This window comes from Chenopodium quinoa, unplaced genomic scaffold (genome assembly GCF_001683475.1).
Source record: "Chenopodium quinoa cultivar QQ74 unplaced genomic scaffold, ASM168347v1, whole genome shotgun sequence".
Lineage (NCBI taxonomy): Eukaryota > Viridiplantae > Streptophyta > Magnoliopsida > Caryophyllales > Amaranthaceae > Chenopodium > Chenopodium quinoa.
In genome coordinates this window covers 12,611,027-12,629,338 of record NW_018743292.1, presented here as the reverse complement: position 1 = coordinate 12,629,338, position 18,312 = coordinate 12,611,027, and the positions used below count along the sequence as shown (strand labels likewise).

Here is an 18,312-nt window from a genome sequence, read left to right as displayed (position 1 = left end):
TAATAGTTTTATGTCCTTTTTTTATGTTCTTTTACCACGTTCATTATATTTTAACAACATGTTCTTTTCACTTTAGATATATGTTCTTTACAATTCTATACGATGTTCTTTTCACTTTAACTAAATGTTCTTTACATTTCTATATAATGTTCTTTCCGCCTTTTTTTTTTTAATTTTTTTTTTGAAACGATGTACCATGCGCATGTTACATCTGCCTCCATAAACCACTGATTGTATAAATTTCCATAGAAAATGTCCGAAAATATCAAAACTCCTAAAATACACCTTTTACTTACTACGTAGTACTCCGCAGTACTTATAAAGTATTTCCCATTGTACTTCCATGTCAGCATGTATATTTTATTTTATCTGTTCATTGCTAATTAAATTAGCGGTTTTTTCAAGGTAGTAACCGGCTAATTGAATTAGCAGTTCTATGTTGTTAAAAAAGGCTCTTGTACTGTTGACCTGTTGTACATACAAACATCAATAAGTAGTTGTTACACATCACTTACACCACATTCATTTAACGTTGCACTAATTTTTTTCATCAAAATAATCTACATCACCATTATTAATTTTTTTAAAAATACACTAAAGTACACAAAACCCATCCATAAAATTAAATGCAACCACAAAGTGTATTAAATTTCCCACTTCATAATTCCACTATTAACACAACCAATACCTTCCCTCTTTAATTCCCACCCCTCAATCACATTTTATAAATACCCCACCAAAAAAAAAACATCAAAATCATCATTTTTCTCACTAAAATTTATTCTTTGAAAAAAAAAGGGGGAAAAATAATGAAGGGAAAAGAAGTAGTGAAGGTGCAATCAGTGTTAACAGTGGTGTCAAGCACACCAGTAAACCCTCCAGGCAGGACCTTGACGCTATCACCACTAGACCGGGCAATGGAGCAACACACACTTCACGTAATATTTTATTTCAAATCCGGTTCAATCGAATTTAACAGGGTTAGACCATTTTTGAATGAGGTACTAACCATGTATCCGAATGTGGTTGGGCGGTTAGCCAAGGACGGTGACGGTAGTTGGTTAGTGAAGTGTACTGATGCTGGTCTGCGGGTGCACCGTGCTACGGTAGGGGTTAGTGTTGATGATTGGCTTAGATCCGCCTCTGCTCAGGATGAGATCAAACTTATTGTTCATCAGGAGGTTCCTCCTGATACTCAGTATTGGGCTCCTTTTCGTATGCAGGTTATTCATTCTCTCTTCTTATACTACAACGTAGAATGTATCGTGCTAAACTGCTAATTCACGAGATATATTCCTTGTCATGAAAAACACTAAAAATATTAGTGGAGTCACTGGAATATGTAGTTAAAATAAAATAAAACAGTGTTTAGAAGTTGATGATTTAGGACGTCAAGAATTGTGGTTTAATTAATTTTTATTATCAATTCTTGTTTAGAGTGAATTTATTACTACTGTACTTTTTTTTTTTCTAACGGAGATAGGCTGTCAGTATTACTAATTTACTACTGTATTCGTTTCAATTCAATAATGTAGTAGTGCAATTTTTAGATGTGTATAGGAAATAGTACTCGTAACTAAAATTCACCGCATTATTAATGTTACCCTATTATTTGTTCTTCTTGCTTTAACCTTATATTTTAAATATAAAAAAAAACATTTAGAAATAAGATTTTGAAATCACCTTGTTTCAAAAAAGTTATTTACATATGGAGTATCTTTTTTTTTTTTTTTTTTTCCCTTTGTGGTGGAAACTGTGAAATCTTCTTGTGTCAAAATAATTAGACATTGAAATGTATACATGTTTTTTTTTATTTATTTTTTTTTTTTTATAATGACTATAAAACCAATGTAACTTCACGTTATTCTTAAGACCTTAGGGTTTAAGGTGTATACCCCTTGATTTATGACCTATTGAAAATTTGACATGTAACATGTCAGGGTACAAATCGTACAATAAATTAGAAAGTTTGTATTTTTTTTAAAGAGAAACTACGTTACACGTAAAAGATTTTGTTTGTTACAAATGAAAATAGTGAAATGTTTTAATATTGATTCAATATATTTCATATTAACCAAGATTGTTAAGATTTATACTCCGTAGATGATTAGCAGATTAGATGCATATTGCATAAGCATTATCTACAAATTTATGATAATAGTAAACAAATTTGGTTTATCAAATAACATTTCGTAAATAAATCAACCACTTTTTCATTATATTTTAAGTGTAAGATGCGTGTTTAAGTCTTACAAGTTACAACTATATGAGTCTATAATAGACTCCTTTCACTTTCATCATAATAAATTGTCAACCTTTTAATAATAAATTTCCTTCGTCACTAAATCTATTTCGTACTTTTTTTTAGTTGAGGAGTTCAAGTTCACTATTTTTAGGAAAGCCTGAGTAAGTAGGTTAGTGAAAATGGTGATGATTAATAAGGTATGTAGGACTAAATAATAAAGAAAGAGGATATTGTAGGAATTGAAATAGAACAAGGTTTGACATAATTACACATTTACACTCAATAACATTAATTAATAATTATATACTTTTTGGTGAAATAACATTTATTATATGCATAATGCATTAACATGAAATTATAACCTAGAAAATTGATATGGACCTGGTTATAATCGAGTAGTGGAGCCCATAAACTGGAGTTTACTTTTTATGGATACAATAGTCAATGAAAGGTATGAATACGATCCGATAATTGAAGAATGGAGAAACCATTAAATACATTGTCTAAAATAGTAGTACTCTGTACTTCATTTGACCTTAAATATAATGTTCAATCTTGAAAATATTTACAATTTAAGAGAATTTTTAAAATAATTTTCCTTTATAATCACGTAACAACATTAAATGTAATTACATTATGGAATGGAGGGAGTACCATATACTGTAATAATCAAGCTAAATATACTAGTACACACTACACAACAATGGTTCTAACATGTTCACATTTTACATTGTTGGTAACTTGGTATTGACTCATACTGCTTTAAGGTGCATCTAACGAATTTCAAATGTATCTGGGCACGCGCTATGGATGCAGGTAACTGATTTTGAAGGCGGTGGAACAGCCATTTCATTGAGCTGCCCTCATATGCTTGCTGATCCTATCAGTGTGACCCTATTAATCAAGTCATGGACCGAAGCCTGCCACAACGATGTCATTGTCCACCCTCCGTTCCTCAACACTCATGTTATCAATCAGCCGCCCACCTTCATCACTCCGAGTACTACTACTACTTCACCCTCTTACTACGCTTCCAAGTCAAAAGCATTGAATCCTAACCCCAAAGTAAAAATGGTTTCAGCAACCTTCAGCTTCTCTGATTCAGCAATCAAGCAATCTCTCGCCAAATTTGAGTCTACTGTCCCTGATGCGACCCCATTTGCCCTGTTAACAGCCCTTTTTTGGACGCGTATTGCAGAACTCAAGGCTCAGACCCATGAAGACATCCAACAGTCCATTTCAATCTGCATGGACATGAGGAAGAATTTGCGTGCCCCTTTGCCATACGGATACTTTGGTAATGCCTTGCACTTCTCTAAGTTGACAGTGAACACTGAAAAAATGAGCAATGGAGATCTAGGGCAGGTGGCAGAACTCGTGCACCACCATGTGACCGGGTTCAAGGATGAGGAGTTTTGGTCAGCTGTGGATTGGCTGAAGTCTAGGAAGGATGATCAGGGCAAGTTTCTCCCTCCATTTCAGATGTACGGTCCTGAGCTGACGTGTGTTAACATGGAGAGCATGATTGCTCCCATTAATGTTCGGGAGAAAGAATCTCAGCCATTGATGTATGGGATGGAATTTGTTAAGGATCAAAAACCTGCACATGTGTCGTATCATTTGGAGAACGTGCAAGGTGAAGGGTTGATTATGGTAATGCCTTCCCCTGATGAAGGGTTAGCAAGGAGAGTAACTGTCACACTTCCTGAGGAAGAACTGGAAAAGCTGTTGCAGGATAAGGTCATTCTAAGCCTAGAACCAACTCTGCTACTTAGTGGGAAATGCTAAAATCATATGCTGACTTATTCTTAGTCTTTAATTCTTATGTATGAAGTACGAACTACCAAACCATTAACAAAATTCAAGAGGGAAATTCAGTCAACAAATTTCATTACTTCATGTAATATGATTTTAGTCATATTTTATGGAAATATGTTTCTAATTTGTCGAAAAAAAGGACTGCATGAATCGCATGATACATTCAGATTCAACTTTTCGTCTGACCTTCCAGAAAAAAATCAGTTTTGTGGGTGATCCAATGGAGGTGTATTTGCGAACTTCCATGTCTTTGCAATCATGCCTTCATATGTTCTGTCACCAGCAACCTCACATAGTGGCACGGCATTAGACACTTCTTTGGATTCTTCTTCAGTGAGATTGATCTTCAAGGATCCAATGTTTGTATCCAAGTTCTTGATTTTGGTTGTTCCTATAATAATGAAATATACTCAAATGCTTAAAAGATAACCTACATCCATTAGAAACGGACTAAAAACTCAACTAAATTTAGTTATTTCTGAAGTTTGTTAAGAGCTAGAAAGCATATAGATTTTGGTTATCGTTACCAGGAATGGGAACTACATCATTCCCTTGACGCATAATCCATGAAAGAGCTAGTTGAGCTGGTGTGCATCCATGTGTCTTGGAGATTTTCTCCAGCCTATCATATATCATCTTGTTTTTGTCCAAACTCTCCGAACAATGTCGAGGGTGATTGGCCTATTCAGAACAAGAGAACATAGTTTAGAATCATTAAAATCTACTGTCTGCTTCATTTTCATAAGTTATATATGGACATGCAACAAGTTTATTTTACCAAGAAACTATTTTGAGGCAGAGCCTCCACAATTCCTTTTCCAGCAAAAAATCCTCGGCCAAGAGGGCTGTATACAACAATACCAATCCCAAGTTCTCTGCCAAAAACATTCACATATCCTATTTCAAAATTTAATCACATCACAGCATTGTTAATTCAATTCCCAACCAATGGCTAAAAGAAAAACAAAATATAAGAGAGAAAGATTACCTGCAAAGAGGAAAAATCTCTTCCTCGATGTCCCGAGTCCACAGAGACCACTCCATCTGCACAGCAGAGATAGGATGAACTGCATGGGCCCTTATGATGGTGTCAGGACTTGCCTCTGATAACCCTATATACCGGATTTTCCCTTCTTCCACTAGCTTCTTAAGCTCCCCCATCTAATAATGATTTATAACAAGCACAAACTTAAATTTACCTTGGAATCTGAAAATGTTAATCTGGTTTGTAAGAGGTTTAACACTTAACCGTTTCTTCTATGGGTACTGAAGTATCAACACGGTGCTGGTAATATAGATCGATGTAATCTACATTGAGGCGCAATAAGCTAGCTTCGCAGCATGAACGTACATATTCCCGTGTTCCATTCACTATCATTTGAGGAGGGCCTATGCTCACAATGCCAAACTTGCTGGCTATCTGAACTTTTTCCCTGGGAAAATCTTTCAGTGCCTGAAATGATACATGATATGTTACAACAAGGGGAAAAAAAGCTCTGATCTCATAAAGAAACTGCAGTGTTCACAACAATGATGAAAAAAATTTGTAAACCCCACAATCTCAAAAAAACACACCCCTGATGAGCAGAAAAGTTCACCATAGTATTAAACCCGGCAAAGCTCAATTACAGAAGGCACTGATTCAAGCGGTTCTTGCTAGAAAACTGATTTGCAAGTCGCAGGATAAGTTAATCCATTTTCAGGATTATATAGAAGAATATAAATCTTTATTCTTTACCTTGCCAACAATCACTTCATTCTTATATCCCCCATAGAAATCTGCTGTATCAAAGAAAGTGACTCCTTTGTGAAATGCATCTTTAATAATAGCAATCCCGGTCTCTTCAGCTGCAGGGATATCAAAGAGGCCAGTTAAGCCCTGGCATCCAAACCCCAGCCTTGATACCTGTAAAATCAAAATCAAGGTTAAACTTGCTTAAGTACATCAACATTAGCAGCAGTCACCATCAATCAGGAACACTAAGATGCTAGAATCAGCGACGAAGGTTGAGTTCTTTGTTGTCTCATCCAAAAACTTTCTCTGTTAGTTTCTCTGCAAAATCATTCTAAATGAGATTATCAAAGATGTGCTACATTCTACTCCACAAAAAGATCAAGATCCCATGCCTAGATAGATCAACACACAGATTATGCAACTTGTGCTGATAAAAGTTATTCGGGTGGTTTACCTCAAGTCCTTGGCTTCCAAGTTTGACCCTTGGAACTTCAAGTTCCCGCTCTTCTCTTGCCATTACAACCTTGCACTTCTTTCTTACTTTCCTCAACTTGACTAGAGAAGATCAGTTCTACTCCTACCTTAATTACCGAGTTAGCCATTATAAAACAGGTAAAATTCTGACAATAATATTCTTATAGAAAGTAGCATTATTAAATATTAGTAGTTGATTCCATAACTCTAATATAATTATAGACTGAGCACACCTATTGTCAACTAGAAAACACTAATGAATAAAGAAGAAAAAAATAGATCTCAGAGCATGCTTACTATGCAGAGTCTTGAGATTAGGACAGTTAATTCCTATTAATATATAATGGATCGGGATAAAACTATAGGTCATAGAATATGATATCTTAAAGGCTGAGATAATAATATGATTGGATTTGTCACCCAGAAAGCAATGTTTCTGTATTTTATTCAACAATGGCCTGTTATAATCTGCAGCAAGGATTTTTATTTTATTTTATTTTTTTTAAACTTTTATTTTTTATTGCAGTTTACTGAAGATATATAAGCAACACTTCAATCTGTCCCTCTGTTTTTGCACACAATTTTATTGAGAGTTTAGCAAAGTTTGCAAGACATTTCTTTCACATGATAACACAAAAAAAATTAATGCAGAAGTTTTACTTAAAATCTTCAATACTCTCACAGATAATACGGAGTAGCATAAAAGAGCCAGGCTGCTTACAATGCAGAACATATTTTCCAAATCCTCACAAATTATTTAAGCAGATCATTGGGAAACCATAATCTATAACCAGCGTATTTCATGCTTAGATGCTTACATTATTTCTACGAAAGAAATATAGTATGGAATAAGAAAGAAATGTAGTTTTGAGACTATTGACTATTAGATGGAGTAATTAAAATCTCAATCCCCTTGTAAATGCCCCAATCCTAGATTTTTCCAGCTAAGTGGTTGGCGTCCACACTTATTAAGTTGTCCTGATATCTTTCAAGGGTGTATTTGCAAACCTCCATGTCATGGAGCTCATCCCTGCATATGTCCTGTCACCTGCAATCTCAGTGATGGGTACAGCATCGGAAATTTCTTTCAGGTCTTTTTCTGTAAGCTTCACTTTCAAGGCACCGAGATTGGCATCCAAGTTCTTGATTTTGGTTGTCCCTTCAGAATAGTTTAATTTCCACATTTCAATGCTAATAAGTTACAGACCTTGTTGAAACAACAAGAGACTATCAAGTGCAATTTCAGAAAAGAAACTAGTCATTCATTTAAGAGGCAAATAAATAAAAATAATTGTATTTATGTTTTGAAAAAGTGAGAGCAGAATCTTTGTAAGAGCAAGGCCTTGTTTCCCTTAGCTTCATAAATTTATCGATAAAATGATAGTTATGATTGATCAGCTAAACCCAGATTTAATCAATAAAACTAATTTTAATCAGCTAAATCAAATTTAAACAGTAAAATTCCATCAGCAAATCTTGTAGAGAGAGAAGCTCCTCCTATGGTGTTCGTGGTGCACGACAAGGGAAAATAATAAAGTGCACCTCTAGCTCCAAGAGAAAAAAAAGAAGAATAATACATGCAGATGATTGCATAGACCATTGCCTGGCTATCTGCAGTACCATCTGATCCAAGGGGTGATATCACCAGAAGCTCAGCAAGCCGCAATTATGTTTCATGGAGTGTTAGTACCAGGCCTTTCTCCAGGCAATGGAACCGTGTCTTCATTTCACAAGGTCTAAGTTGTTAATGATCGCAATCACAACAAGGGAAGAAAACATTTTCATCACACCAATCCACAGGCCTGGTAGGTGAATAATTTTCACATAGCATCTAAAGATTAGAGTGAATAGAGTCACTCACCAGGTATAGGTACAACATCGTCCCCTTGATGCAGAATCCATGACAGCGCCAGCTGAACTGGAGTGCATCCGTGTTTCTTTGACAGATTCTCCAGCCGAGAATATATTATCTTGTTTTTGTCCAAATTTTCCCCTTGAAACCGAGGATGTGAAGTCTAGAAAAAGGAAACAATTGTACTTTAGTCCTTCAATAACCCTTGTTCAGGGCCAGGTGGAGGGGAAAGATGGAAGGGAAAGGAAGTGTGAAAATCCAAATTGGTCATGAGCTTTTGTCATACCAGAAGACTGTTCTCTGGTAATGTCTCCACGACAGCTTTGCCCCCAAAAAATCCACGACCGAGAGGACTGTAAGGAACAATACCAATGCCCAGCTCTCTGTTAAAGGAATATAGCAGGTTTACACTCATTAGTTATATACTTCGTATACAGTATCACATATATACAAGAAATCTTGACACCCTTCAAGCAGTTATACGTTACATGTATGTATACATGTATCAATTCCAGACCAACCCAAGAAAATAGAAACAGAAGCTACAAATTTTAGCAAGTAATAACATGTAATGAAATTAGAACTTCTAGAGACAGCTAAGATGAAGAAAGAGTAACAGTGCGGAAAGATGCATGGTAACTTCAATAAGTACTAACAAACAAAGCCACGTACACTGAAATATGTGGATTATTATTAGCAATAGACCTGAATAACTAACCTACAGATAGGAACAATCTCTTCTTCGATGTCACGTGTCCAAAGAGACCACTCCATTTGAACAGCAGTGACAGGATGAATTGCATGTGCTCTTCTTATTGTGTCAGCACTGGCCTCTGATAACCCAATGTATCTAATTTTTCCTTCTTCAACTAGTTTCTTCATTTCTCCCATCTAGAAGCACATTCAAATAACATGAATGGCAGTTATTCTGAAAATTATTTTACAAAGTCCACAATCTTCAGACAAAAATCAGGGTGACAACTTCTTCCTATAACTTACAGAGTCAATATAAACAAAGGTTCACTGGATAGATTGCTTACTGTTTCCTCTATTGGTACCGAAGTGTCAATACGGTGTTGGTAATACAAATCAATATAGTCTACACCAAGACGATTCAAGCTAGCTTCACAGCATGAACGTACATATTCTGGAGTACCCTTCACTTCCATAATTCCAGGTCCAAGTCGTCCAATTCCTACAATGCCAAACTTTGTGGCTAACTGAACCTTTTCTCTTGGCAACTGTTTGAGCGCCTGCATAGTGTACACATTTAGGTACATTTCATACAAGTCAGTAGTCGAGTTAGAACTGCAAGAACACATAGAGGCAAACAAGCAACTCAAAACCTTGGATCATTACTCCCTCCATCCCTAAATAATAGGCCATAGTTTATTGGGGTCATTTTTTCACTATTTTCAGGAATTTTGAATCTAGCTCCATCATAGCAATGTAGTTTTTCTTTGGAACTCTCTGTTAAGGGTACCATGTAAAAGTTTTATGTATAACAAACTAGATTTAGAAAGTGGCCAAGTAATTGGGACGGCCTAAATAAGATATGTGGCACTATTATCTTAAGGATTGAGAAACGAAAGCACAACAATCACTAATTGCACTAATTAACTTTTGTCTTAACTTGGGAATAATACCATTCCACAGCTCTAGAAATACACTTTTCCTGTGACATAACTAAAGATGAATGTACTTTACAATGGTGCTAGTTCATAGGGAAGAAGGATGGATGATCATTACACTACATTTTTGTCAGCTACTGATGCAACACATTCCTCTATCAGAGATATCTGAGAAAGAGAGTGCAGCATGAGGAAATCGACAAGCACGAAGTTACGCAGAGCAATGCATACCTTACCAACAAGGACTTCATTTGTAGAAGCTCCATACACATCTGCTGTATCAAAGAATGTTATTCCTTTATTAAATGCATCCTTAATTATAGAAATTCCATCGGTTTCAGAAACAGGAGCATTGTAGACTCCAGATAAGCCCATGCATCCAAACCCCAACTTTGAAACCTACAAAATACAAAGTAAAAATTTAAATTGAATAGACAGGTATATCAAGCAAAAGGTAAATATAATTTATTACTTTCTTATCAGCAAAAGGTGAATATCTACTCAGTATGTACATTAGAAGCATGAGCTTATTGAATTTACATATAGGCAGGTATATTAGCAGGGTTCTGACGTTTCATCTCTGAGCAAACAAGGACTTCAGGGCTAATCCACTAGTTTACAGAAGCTCAAATGAGTCGTAGTTATAATAGTAGATACGATTCACTAGCACAGAAGTTCAAATCAGTCTTTACATAGAGAACAAGTAATAACCCATTAACAAAAACAGTCCTAGATGATCTTCTTTGTAGTTGAAATTGACAGTGTCTATTGTCTAAGTTGTTTTGCCTCTCATCACATTGCAACTTTGCCATGACATCCTTTGTGTACTTGTGCAATAGACCAACTGTTTTGGAGTTTAGGCAAAAACAGTACTTCGTACTTCGTATGTCGTTGGCTCCTACTGGTTAATACTCCTTTTATCCCTCAATTTTGCCCCAATTTCCTTTTTAGTCTGTCCTTTTAATTTTGCCCCAATTTCCTTTTTAGTCTGTCCATTTAATTTTGCCCCATTCTATATTTGGACATATGGGTCCACATTTCTACTCTCACAACCACCCCATTAATCCCACCACTTTTCTCTCTTATCACTTTGTCAACCAAAACTTAATAAAGTAACATTACACTGGGAAAAATATAAGGGACAGAGGGAGTACTTCGAATAATTATGTTCTTGGCATATTGCTAAAAACACAGTCGTTTGAGAAGCAACAATTACATACTCCTTTCGTCCCTTATGATTGTTTAATTCAATGATTCCCCACACTTCATTTTATTAAGAATTGTACTCGGTTTTATTAAATAAATAAGTAATTTGTTCAGATTTCGACACTATAATTTCTATAACCAATTCATTTGATCCCTCACTTTATCACTAATGATGACCTTCCATTACATTTCTAAACATTTTTACCCCAAATCGTTGAAGGGTCGTGCAATTCAACAAATTCAAATCGAAACCCATAAAAGAGACATCAAAAGAAATGACCAAAATCCAATCACCCATACAAAGAGTAATTCAAATACACAAATAAATTGCAATCCCAAATCATGATCATGTAAATCATATAATTATCCTTCAAAAAAAAATGTAAATCATATAATTAAAAATTACTATTAAATTTAAAAAGGGCAATTAGAAATTGAAAAAAGAGAGAATGGGTTTTATTAATTGATTACCTCCAAACCTTGGGTACCCAGCTTCACTCTTGCCACTTCTACTTCCTCTTTTGCTGCCATTTTCTCTCTTTCTCTCTCCTCTTTCTCTTGAATATCCTGGACATTGAACAGTTGACAAGGGATATTTCATACGAAGTATTTACTGCCAAAATGCAAAATACCCATTTTGCCCCTAGTTAAAACAGTAAAACCCCAACTCACCTTTTACCCAGCAAACATACTCCTCTTTCTCTCTCTTCACTACTCTTCTGTCTTCTCTCTTCACTACATTCTGGCGGTTTCAAAGCAATATGACCAGTCGCGGTAAGGAGCCGGCGATGTGCCGGCTGGGATAAACCATGCAGCCCGGAATGTAAGTTTATGCTTCATAAGTTCAAATAATTACAAAGATTAGATATTTATGTTTATCTAAGTAATTTAGAAAAAAAAAAAAAAATGAAAATTTGATGATGTTCTCTTTGAGAGAATTCAAGTTAATCTCTAAAATTGACATGAAAAGTTAATCTCCTCTCACAATATATTGTTTTACTTTTATTTTTAAAATAATAAAAGTGAAATAGTAAAGTGGCACGAAAACAAATGCATAAAATTGTGAGAGGAAATTAACTTGGAGCGTTAATCTCGGAGATTAAATGGGGCTCTCTCGTTTTTCTTTGTGTTTGGTGCTGGAAAAATCCCTTTTTTTTCATTTCTTAAGGTGGTAAATTATTAAATTAATAAATAAAATTAATTAAGGTAGTTAAAATCAAAATTAAGTTTCTTTAAAGGGCGTTGAAGTCAAATCCTTGTTTATATGATTACTTATACTTGTATGTAACATGTATATAACATTTTGAGGTTGGTTTTTTTTTTTTTTTTTAATAAGTAGATACTTATAACAGTTTGAGTTTGGATTTGAAAAGAAGAGATAAATTGTTGTTATAAGTGATATTATATGTTTAATTCGAAGTAAATAGTAATGTGGTAGTAGCTACTGTGAATATTTGAATGGTAGAAAGTGCTGATTATTGATTATGTAAATATATAGTATGGTATGAAAGGAATGGAGATATCTAACATGAAATATGGCTCTGGTGCTGTGCCTTATCAAGTTGGATGTACTGATACTTATGTGTGGAGGGAGAGGGAGGCTGCACGGTTGAGCCATCCCAAGAGCTATGCCAATAATGCCCATTTCGGCGAGGCTAATCGCCCGAAGTGGTATAATGAGGATGATTGGGTTGACGAGGATGAGGACGAGGACGAGGATGAAGATGAGGATGATTCTGAGTTTGAGGTTGGCGTTGACAAGGTTGAGGATGGTGTTTATAAGGTGCCTCCACTCCCAAGGCCACCTTATATTGTAGGAAGAGGTCAGGGTAAAGGAGTGAGTACTAGGAAGACTAGTGACCAGCCTAAACTGGTAGATGATGATTCTTGGATCGTTAAGGGAGACATGCCGGGTGGCCCATCGGATGGTTCTGTCATTCCTAGCTTTGGAGGTCATGTTGCTAGGCGGATTTGGGAAGGAAAACCAAGGGGTGTGTTAAAATGCTACAACTTAACCAATGCTTGTGAGGCTCTTGTTGGATGGAAAAAGTCATTGTCTCCTAATTTGAAGGCACAGATTGATGCAACTGGATTGGGTCACTTACCATCTTGCATGTTTAAACACATTGATATGCCGTTGATTTCTGCATTTGTGGAGCGGTGGCAGCCTGACACGAATTCTTTTCACTTGCCGTTTGGAGAAATGACTATTATGCTGCATGATGTATGGCAGATCCTCCGCATTCCAGTAGATGGTTGTTTGATTACTTCCCAAAGTAGCTCTAAGGATTTGTTTTATGATATGTCTGAGCTACTGAGAAGTACCCCAGATGAGCTTGTAGTTCCTCCCACACCTCACTGGAGTGATGATGGTGTCTCCATCGAGTCTATTCTAGCCTTGTGCCGTGATGATACATTGGTTGATTATGATACGAAGTTCTCCAGTTGGATGTTTTTGATGCTTGGTGCTTCATTATTTGTTGATAAGAATGAGAGTAGGATTAGACCTTCTAGCATACTAGAGGTAAGTTATGATTGTTATTTTGGAAAGATTCCTAAGTATGCGTGGGGTGTTGCAACTTTGGCGTATCTGTACCGACAGCTAGGGGTTGCTAGTCGGGGTGCGTGTGATGGCATTGCTGGTTGTCTGACGCTTCTCCAAGCATGGATATATGAGTACTTCCCTTGTTTCCGACCTCACCAAAAACGACCAACTTGTGGCCCTACAGATCTTCGCTCTCTTATGTGGAACACCAAGATGGAGGACAAGAATGAGGCTCGACTGTGTTCGATTCGTACCCGTCTAGATTATTTGACACCCTTGGAGGTATATATCTTACGAAAATCACAATATCTTCACATTTTCAAGCTAGTATCTGATAGAGATACAAGATAATCATCTAGCTAGAGTTATCTTATTCTCATATTCTGTAAAGATAATTAGTTATCTTTTAGCTTTATCATAGCTTCCTTGTTTTGTGTATATTGTTATTATCTTTTGTAATCTTTGCATAGCTCTTAGTTTGTATAAATCTAGGTTGTACACTCTGTTTTAATTAATTAAAATCAATGATATTCATCCTACATGGTATCAAAGCCTAGTTGATCAAACCACCTGATTTTTTTTTTTTTTCCGATCATTACGTCCCTCATGGCCTCCAACTCCAACTCCATCATCCCCAATGATGCACAACCATCACACCCTCTCATCATTGTCAACCTTACTAATGTGATTAAGCTCACCAACCTTAACTACCTCTCCTGGAAACTCCAACTTGAGTCTATCCTTGTTGGTCACGGCCTCTTCCACTTCCTAGACGGCTCGCTGCCTGCTCCGCCGCCCACTATCACTACCCAAGACACTACTTCCCCAAACCCGGCTTACACCACCTGGGTGCGCCAAGACAAGCTCCTCTTCGGTGCTTTTCTTAGTACCCTTGAAGCCAACATCTCACCCTTGGTCTTTCGTGCTACCACCACCAAAGAAGCATGGGACATCCTTGCTCACACCTTTGCTCGCCATACCCGGGGTCATGCCAAGCTCCTCAAAACCAACCTCAAATCCATCACAAAAGGCACACAGAGTATCACCGAATACATGAATGCTATCCGTATCTGTGCTGACCAACTAGCTGTCTTAGGTGACCCATGTAAACCAGATGACCTAATTGAGAGAGTCCTTGAGGTATCCAAGATTCTGCTTACCAGTCTGTCATTGATGCCACCAACAATCGTGACACCCTCATATCCTTCGACGAACTCCATGAGAAACTTCTCATCAAGGAAGTTAGTCTCTGTAATGCTCCCACCCCCTCCCCTCTCCCTGCCACAACTCACACTACATCCACCCGTAGCTACGCACCTCCTTCCTCCTCCACCGAATCTAACCGCAAGCCCTCATACTCTAATCACTCTCCATCACAATACAAGAAACCCCCTAGCAACGACAAACCCCCTGCCACTGGCTACAAAGGAAGGTGTCAGTGGTGCCATGCCTATGGTCACTCCTTGTATCGTTGCCCATCCTTTAATCAGCGTTTTCCAACAGCCAAGCCCACTCTCCCACCTCAATCTCGTGGACCCTCTCCTCAGGCACATGTTGCCACCGCATCTCCACCACCGTCCAACCCTTCTTGGCTCTTAGACACATGAGCCTCCCACCATGTTACCCACGACCTCTCCACTCTATCCCTTCACCATCCGTATGATGGCACTGAAGAAATCGTCATAGGTAATGGTCTAGGTGTCCCTATCACTCACACTGGTTCCTTGTTTTTCCCTGTCTCTAACTCTAAATCTATTAATCTGTCAAATATTTTATGTGCTCCATCCATGTCTCGTAATATTATTTCCATTTCTCAATTATGTTCTGAAAATAATCTTACGGTTGAATTCTCATCTGATTTCTTCCTTTTGAAGGATCGTCTCACGGGGGCACATCTTCTGAAGGGACCAGTTAAGCACGGGATTTATGAATGGCCCTCTTCCTCAAATTTTCTAGCTTTCTCAACTACTAAGGCCTCCTGCAATAAATTGGCACCATAGGCTTGGCCATCCCTCTCTATCAATTCTTAGGCATATTGTTTTCGATTTTAAGCTTCATGTTTCTAGTTCTTTCAACTTTAATTGTAATGCTTGTCAATGCAATAAAAGTCATAAATTATCTTTTGCTACATCAACATTAGTGTCTCACGCCCCTCTTGATATTATTTATACAGATTTATGGACCTCACCGGTCTATTCTATCGATGGCTTCAAATATTATGTTATCTTTATTGATCATTTCACCAAATATATTTGGTTTTATCCCCTTAAGAATAAATCTGATACTAAACCAGTCTTTATTCGCTATAAGGCCCTTGTTGAGAAATTTTTCAACAAACCCATCAAAATACTTTACTCCGAAAATGGAGGGGAGTACGAGGCTTTAGCCTCCTTCTTAATGATTGATGGTGTATCCCATCTAACCTCTCCCCCCCATACACCTGAGCACAATGGTTTTGCTGAGCGCCGGCATCGACATATTGTTGAGACCGGCCTCTCTCTTCTCACTCACTCTAAGCTTCCTCTTTCCTATTGGTCTTATGCCTTCTCTACCGCCTCATACTTAATTAACAGACTCCCTACACCTACTCTGTCCCTGAAGTCTCCGTATCACTGTTTGTTTGGCAAACCCCCCAACTACTTAAAGTTACGTTGTTTTGGTTGTTTATGTTATCCATGGCTCAAACCATACACCTCTCACAAATTACAACCTAAGTCAATGCCCTGTATTTTTATTGGATACTCCAAAACACAGAGTGCTTATCACTGCCTTGATCCTGTTTCTAAACGCATATATACATCCCGCCATGTTCGTTTTGTCGAAGATGAATTTCCAACTCCTAAACTACCCTCCCCTGAGCCACGGCCCCCCATCCGCTTGGTGTTCTGTCGCACTACCCATCCTGCAAAACCCAGTTTACAAGCCTGTTATCAAAATCCCAGATTCCTCTCCTTCGCACTCCTCCAACACACTGCCCCCCTCTTCTCCATCTCAGCCCACTTCCTCGTTCTCTCCCTTGCTGCCCACCTCAAACGCCCAACCTTCTACCCACGCATCCCCTACACCTACCTCCCATGACTCCATGCCCATTCCCCCCATGCCACCCCTCACTTCCGCACTACCCCACGCTGCCTCTCAGCCTGCGCCCACCGAACCCAACCCCACATCCCAGTCTTCCGGCATCATCACCCGGTCTAAAAACAATATCTTCAAGCCAAACAAGAAATTTGTGCATCACACCACAAGCCAATCCAAGCCAGAAATTCCACGAACCATCACTCTTGCCCTAAAGGACCCAAACTGGAAAAAGGCTATGGAGGAGGAACTTGCCTCACTTCATCACCTTGTCACTTGGTCCCTCACACCTCCTACGGCTGCCACTAACATTGTCAAATGTAAGTGGGTTTTCCGGATTAAATATACCAAACATGGTACCATAGAACGCTACAAGGCACGCCTTGTTGCTAAGGGTTTCCAACAACGACCCGGGATTGACTACACCGAGACCTTTAGCCCGGTTGTCAAACCCGCCACCATCCGCATTCTTCTCAGTCTTGCTGTTTCACAAGGTTGGTTCATTCGCTAACTTGATATCAACAACGCCTTCTTACAAGGAACGCTCCATGAGGAGGTGTTCATGACGCAACCTCCTGGCTTTGTTGATTCTCTCTACCCGTCTCATATTTGCAAGCTAAAGAAGGCTATATATGGTCTCAAATAGGCCCCGAGAGCTTGGTACTCTGAATTGGCATCATATCTCATTGGTGTTGGGTTCCGAAAATGTGTCTCTGATGTTTCCTTATTTATACTACATCATTCAACCACTCCCATTTATCTCATTGTGTACGTCGATGATATAATTGTTACATCTCCAGATCAAGCATCACTTAACAATTTTTTTTGCAGAATTTCTCCAACAGGTTTTCCTTAAAAGACTTGGGTGACTTGTCTTATTTCCTTGGTGTGGAGGTCATGCCCTCGCCTCAAGGTATTTTCCTCAATCAACGGCGTTACATCATTGACTTGCTCAAAAAAAATGGGTATGCTCGACTTTAAACCAGCTTCCACCCCAATGATTTTGACGGAACATCTTACAGCATCCTCTGGCACGCCACTTGCAGCTCCTAAAGATTACAGGGCTGCTGTTGGCAGCCTACAGTACCTTACTCTTACCAGGCCGGATGTCGCCTATGCTGTTAACAAGCTCTCCCAGTTCATGCATTGCCCGTCATTCGCGCACTGGACTGCTCTCAAGAGGCTCTTACGCTACTTGAGTGGCACTCTTGATAAGGGCATCACCATCTATCGTGATACATCACCTATCTTGCATGCATTTTCTGATGCCGATTGGGCTGGTGATCGTGATGACTACACTTCCACTATGGGTCATGTCGTGTTTCTTGGTCGGACTCCTATCTCTTGGGCTTCCACAAAGCAACGATCCTTAGCCTTCTCCTCTACAGAAGCTGAATACAGGTCAGTTGCAACCACAGCTACTGAGTTACTATGGGTCCGTAATCTTCTCACTGAAATGGGAGTCATGCTGCCCTGCACTCCGGTTGTCTATTGTGATAACCTTAGTGCAACATACCTTGCTGCAAACCCTGTCTTCCAATCCCAGATGAAGCATCTAGCTGTTTCTTACCACTTCATTCGAGACCAAGTTCAGCAAGGTACTCTGCGAATTGTTCATGTCTCGACAGGAGATCAATTAGTTGATTTTCTTACAAAGCTGTTATCCAGACCGCGTCTTGATATCTTACTAACCAAGATCGGCCTTTCGAACCCTCCGTCCGTCTTGCGGGG

General features: G+C 38.3%; 4 protein-coding genes across 5 annotated transcripts; 2 read left to right on the top strand and 2 right to left on the bottom strand.

The window, feature by feature from the left end:
• The first annotated feature begins 419 nt into the window (after window positions 1-419).
• Window positions 420-4,059, top strand: LOC110737102 (protein ECERIFERUM 26-like). The gene is made up of 2 exons (XM_021917471.1): window positions 420-1,223; window positions 3,062-4,059. The coding sequence occupies exons 1-2, from the start codon at window positions 810-812 to the stop codon at window positions 4,031-4,033; spliced, it is 1,386 nt and encodes a 461-aa protein (XP_021773163.1). The 5' UTR covers window positions 420-809; the 3' UTR covers window positions 4,034-4,059.
• A 59-nt stretch (window positions 4,060-4,118) lies between these two features.
• On the bottom strand, window positions 4,119-6,361 carry LOC110737104 (probable aldo-keto reductase 1). Its single transcript, XM_021917474.1, has 7 exons — window positions 6,253-6,361; window positions 5,802-5,969; window positions 5,313-5,516; window positions 5,052-5,224; window positions 4,842-4,938; window positions 4,591-4,744; window positions 4,119-4,454 (listed from the first exon to the last, which is right to left on the bottom strand). Exons 1-7 carry the CDS (start codon window positions 6,313-6,315, stop codon window positions 4,264-4,266), a joined length of 1,050 nt encoding a protein of 349 aa, XP_021773166.1. The 5' UTR covers window positions 6,316-6,361; the 3' UTR covers window positions 4,119-4,263.
• On the bottom strand, window positions 6,290-11,763 carry LOC110737103 (probable aldo-keto reductase 1). 2 transcript variants are annotated; one of them, XM_021917473.1, is made up of 8 exons: window positions 11,634-11,763; window positions 11,433-11,528; window positions 9,987-10,154; window positions 9,165-9,377; window positions 8,843-9,015; window positions 8,411-8,507; window positions 8,134-8,287; window positions 6,290-6,379 (listed from the first exon to the last, which is right to left on the bottom strand). In XM_021917473.1, exons 2-8 carry the CDS (start codon window positions 11,490-11,492, stop codon window positions 6,354-6,356), a joined length of 891 nt encoding a protein of 296 aa, XP_021773165.1. In that variant the 5' UTR covers window positions 11,493-11,528; window positions 11,634-11,763; the 3' UTR covers window positions 6,290-6,353. The 2 variants fall into 2 exon arrangements, with proteins under 2 accessions (XP_021773165.1, XP_021773164.1); XM_021917472.1 differs by lacking the exon at window positions 6,290-6,379 and adding an exon at window positions 6,786-7,431.
• Window positions 11,646-14,355, top strand: LOC110737101 (protein MAIN-LIKE 1-like). The gene is made up of 2 exons (XM_021917470.1): window positions 11,646-11,784; window positions 12,460-14,355. The coding sequence occupies exon 2, from the start codon at window positions 12,466-12,468 to the stop codon at window positions 13,855-13,857; it is 1,392 nt and encodes a 463-aa protein (XP_021773162.1). The 5' UTR covers window positions 11,646-11,784; window positions 12,460-12,465; the 3' UTR covers window positions 13,858-14,355.
• The last annotated feature ends 3,957 nt before the right edge of the window (window positions 14,356-18,312 follow it).

What these genes read in the sequence shown, in the direction of transcription:
- LOC110737103 (XM_021917472.1), bottom strand. Translation starts at nt 11,492, where the DNA reads ATGGCAGCAAAAGAGGAAGTAGAAGTGGCAAGAGTGAAGCTGGGTACC. An exon ending in TGGGTACCCAAGGTTTGGAG is followed by an intron (nt 10,155 to 11,432) that starts GTAATCAATTAA and finishes TGTATTTTGTAG; the next exon opens with GTTTCAAAGTTGGGGTTTGG. An exon ending in ATGAAGTCCTTGTTGGTAAG is followed by an intron (nt 9,378 to 9,986) that starts GTATGCATTGCT and finishes TACACTATGCAG; the next exon opens with GCGCTCAAACAGTTGCCAAG.
- LOC110737104 (XM_021917474.1), bottom strand. Translation starts at nt 6,315, where the DNA reads ATGGCAAGAGAAGAGCGGGAACTTGAAGTTCCAAGGGTCAAACTTGGA. An exon ending in TTGGAAGCCAAGGACTTGAG is followed by an intron (nt 5,970 to 6,252) that starts GTAAACCACCCG and finishes TTGATTTTACAG; the next exon opens with GTATCAAGGCTGGGGTTTGG. An exon ending in TGCCTCAAAATAGTTTCTTG is followed by an intron (nt 4,745 to 4,841) that starts GTAAAATAAACT and finishes TGTTCTGAATAG; the next exon opens with GCCAATCACCCTCGACATTG.
- LOC110737102 (XM_021917471.1), top strand. Translation starts at nt 810, where the DNA reads ATGAAGGGAAAAGAAGTAGTGAAGGTGCAATCAGTGTTAACAGTGGTG. An exon ending in GGGCTCCTTTTCGTATGCAG is followed by an intron (nt 1,224 to 3,061) that starts GTTATTCATTCT and finishes CTATGGATGCAG; the next exon opens with GTAACTGATTTTGAAGGCGG.
- LOC110737101 (XM_021917470.1), top strand. Translation starts at nt 12,466, where the DNA reads ATGAAAGGAATGGAGATATCTAACATGAAATATGGCTCTGGTGCTGTG.